This window comes from Ixodes scapularis, unplaced genomic scaffold, assembly GCF_016920785.2.
Source record: "Ixodes scapularis isolate PalLabHiFi unplaced genomic scaffold, ASM1692078v2 PGA_scaffold6__148_contigs__length_123643588, whole genome shotgun sequence".
NCBI lineage: Eukaryota > Metazoa > Arthropoda > Arachnida > Ixodida > Ixodidae > Ixodes > Ixodes scapularis.
The window spans coordinates 15,804,739-15,807,778 of NW_024609881.1; the positions used below are offsets into that span (position 1 = coordinate 15,804,739).

The following is a 3,040-nucleotide window of genomic DNA, read 5'->3' on the forward strand; positions in this document are numbered from 1 at the left end:
GCGGCAAGCTGTGCCTTCATCGTAATGGTCATCAGCCCATAACGGCAGTGGCTTCCTGGGTAACGGTTACCATTACCAGTTGACCAGTGCCACCCAGTTTTCTCCTGTTTCAAAAGAAACCAGCTGGAAAAGAGAGACGGGCTATAGGAAACCAGCAAGACAGCATTGTCAAATTTAAATGTAAAGAATCTCGGCTTAACAATTTTTTTTTTATCCTGGGTGGATGGATAAACTAGGGCAGAGGACTTCGATGCGAGCAAACCCTTGAGCCATTCTACCTAAATCATAACTAAATTTTGTTCTTGTTTTATTTCTTTTTTTTTGACACCTTTCTAAGCCGTTTTCACCATTTCTCCAGCAATCTTAGTTTGCTTAATCTTTTGGAAACCACTTATTCCTTCTTCAACCCCTCCAATTGCAAAGCAACGAAAAAGTTGGACTCAGTCTGGGTATGTAAAAGACTTATCTTACCTACAATGCTTCGCCGTTACCTTCGCCTGTCCGCATAGTTTACAATTCATATCTGTCTCCTCAGATCTTGATCTATAAGTCCCGGCTCTCAGTACCCGTCTTTGCCAAGCAGAAAGCAAACTTATTTTTGAATTGTCAAAAAAGTTATGTTCTCTTAATCCAAATTTTTCTGCATAGTAGGCTTCGTTTCCCATCTCAACTCTCTCGTATCTCTTTCAGCTTCCTTCACTGCCCTCTCAACTGACTTTGTCCTCTTCATTCTTTTCTGGCATTAGCTCAGTACTTGTTAAACAGCCCGCTTCCAGTCTTCTTTCTCGACACCCTTCATGTATTGGCGACGAGATCTTTGGGTGGCGCCGCCTCGCGGATGCTTTCTGTAACCTAGTCAGTAGGACGCTAGCGGACGACGCGATATGTAATCGTATGAGACATTTCTGTTAGTTTACAGCAGGGACGATTGATAATTATTTTTAAAATTTTATGACGTGTCATGAGCTTTTGTGGGACTGAACGGCAGCCCCTCCCAAGCTCTCTTGATAGATACCAGCTTTAAGATGTTCGAGAGCAAGCCTAGAACTTGGTAGCGCGCGCGCAGTCCAACGCGGATGCGCGGTTGCGCTGGTAGTGCTTGCTAACTTTCTTTTGTTCTGGATTTAGCGTGTGGCGATTCTTTGTCTGTTGGTCCTGATTAGTTTAATCTAATTTTAATCTAGCAGCGTTAAGTTCGCATTCAGCAGGGCGTGAGGGGACAACTGTGCACGCGCGCGTTGTCGTTGTGGTGGTATGGAGCTCGCCGATACCGACGCTTCCGTCCAAGGTAAGGAATTAGCACGGCTCTGGAGTTGTTTCCAAGCATTCGTACGGAACTGCGTGAACCAAGTCTGAATTATTATTGTTCCTTTGCAGTGACGCTTCCCCTCTCCAGTATCAACGAGTACGTGGCACAGGAGTTTGCCACATCTCGACTTCTGCTCGAGGGAGAAGCCGTACTGGAAGCTGGGCACGTTGTGACGTGCAGTGTTAAAGAAAAAGTTGACAGTAACAGCACGTTTGTAGGTTTCGTGCTGCAAACATCGGCTTTAAGCAGAGACCCGCACGAGGTCGAGATCGTGGTGAAAGAGAAGACAGTGGCAGCTGCATCATGCTCGTGCAAAGCAGGGTACGCATGTTGTGAACTCTTAATTGATCTTCCCTGCTTTCGGAGGTTCCCTTTCCTGACCCTTTCAATGTAGAATGTACGCTAACACACCTCGCATGCTCGTCCCGGAGGGGTAATATTTCGAGAGGGGGTTCCTCCGCTGAGGCAGAGCGTGCGAGTATTTCATTCTGAAAGCTAGCAAAAGTCAATTGCTTGGACTGCAACAACTTCCCCATTGCATGAACCTTCAGTGGAGCTTGCTAAAATGAAAACGATACTTCGATGCAAGCGAATTACAAACATATTGGAGGAAACCAGTCTAATGTTATGTTGATCATACAAATTAAGCTAGAAAGGGCAAGTATGCTCGGCTTATTGTTCCTCATGGGTGCCACTGTGAATAGTGTGACTAATGCCAGCTTCTACGACCCTTTTTCTTTTTTGTGAGGGGGGGGAACGGAACGGACGGACAAGCCAGAAGATTGACAAACACGTGCGGGAAAGGTTTACATTAACCCATGATGCCAGGAGAAGGTGGTGCAGACATCAGTGCGTCGGAGCCATACCTTCCACTAACTTCTGCCACTGCCATAATTTATACCATACCATTTTAAGGCTTGTATGTAAACACGGTAAACATGGAAGCAGGATGTCATCTCATTGCTTCGAAAAGAGTGCTTTTGGCGATTTTGTATATCTCAGAAATTCATTGTAAAGGGTTTACTTCACAGTAGCACTGTTTTCATTTTTAGGAGCTACAAATGCAAACACATTGTGGCCATGCTCCTGTACATCCATGCCACAAAGGTGTTTGAAATCTTGTCGTCGACCGACCTGCCACAGCAGTGGGGGAAAAGTCAAAAACAGGGTGTGAAGGACAAGTATGCGCCCAGGCCAATCATTGAGCTTCCCTGCGTAAAGAAGGTATGTATGTGCAAGAATACAGCATACTACAGTGGATGGTAGTTCTAAGAGGCAGCAAGGAAGTAATGTAGGCACAAATGCCCAGTACATGCGAGCCGCAATTGAGGCGTATCTCTGCGCCATCTGCCGATGGCTCGCCTGGTTTCGACTACCATATAGCGCATGCCTCTCCGACTGCTTACAGGCACGTCTGTTCTTCCGCTATTCTGCAACATGGTGCTCGCCTCAGAATCTGGCAAGACGTGCCACTTCAACGGCCGCCGTGATAAGTGCCTGCCATGGATGCTGCGATTGGAAATAGCACGAGTGGCTTGTGGTGCATATCGCAGGCCAATAGTGAGTCTGATTGCTGAGTTTGGCAATTCTGTGTTTTCCTTCATATGTCACGAACTGTTTTTCTTGTGTGTGTGTGTGGCCAGTGACATTTACTGTTGATAGAAAAACTCCATTTATAGGGCCAAGGTCACGCAACACCAACTAAACTGGACAGTGCTTGCCTGGCAGTAA

The 3,040-nt window shown here is 46.2% G+C and overlaps 1 protein-coding gene across 1 annotated transcript; it reads left to right on the plus strand.

The window, feature by feature from the left end:
* Positions 1–894: 894 nt before the first annotated feature.
* Positions 895–3,040, plus strand: LOC120843240. The gene is made up of 5 exons (XM_040502454.2): positions 895–1,288; positions 1,378–1,630; positions 2,362–2,533; positions 2,718–2,809; positions 2,989–3,040. Exons 1-5 carry the CDS (start codon positions 1,255–1,257, stop codon positions 3,038–3,040), a joined length of 603 nt encoding a protein of 200 aa, XP_040358388.2. The 5' UTR covers positions 895–1,254.

Bases quoted from the DNA above. Each gene is read 5' to 3' on its own strand.
- LOC120843240 (XM_040502454.2), top strand. From the start codon at position 1,255: ATGGAGCTCGCCGATACCGACGCTTCCGTCCAAG. The intron at 1,289-1,377 runs GTAAGGAATTAG...GTTCCTTTGCAG, and splicing joins TACCGACGCTTCCGTCCAAG to TGACGCTTCCCCTCTCCAGT. The intron at 1,631-2,361 runs GTACGCATGTTG...TTTCATTTTTAG, and splicing joins TCATGCTCGTGCAAAGCAGG to GAGCTACAAATGCAAACACA.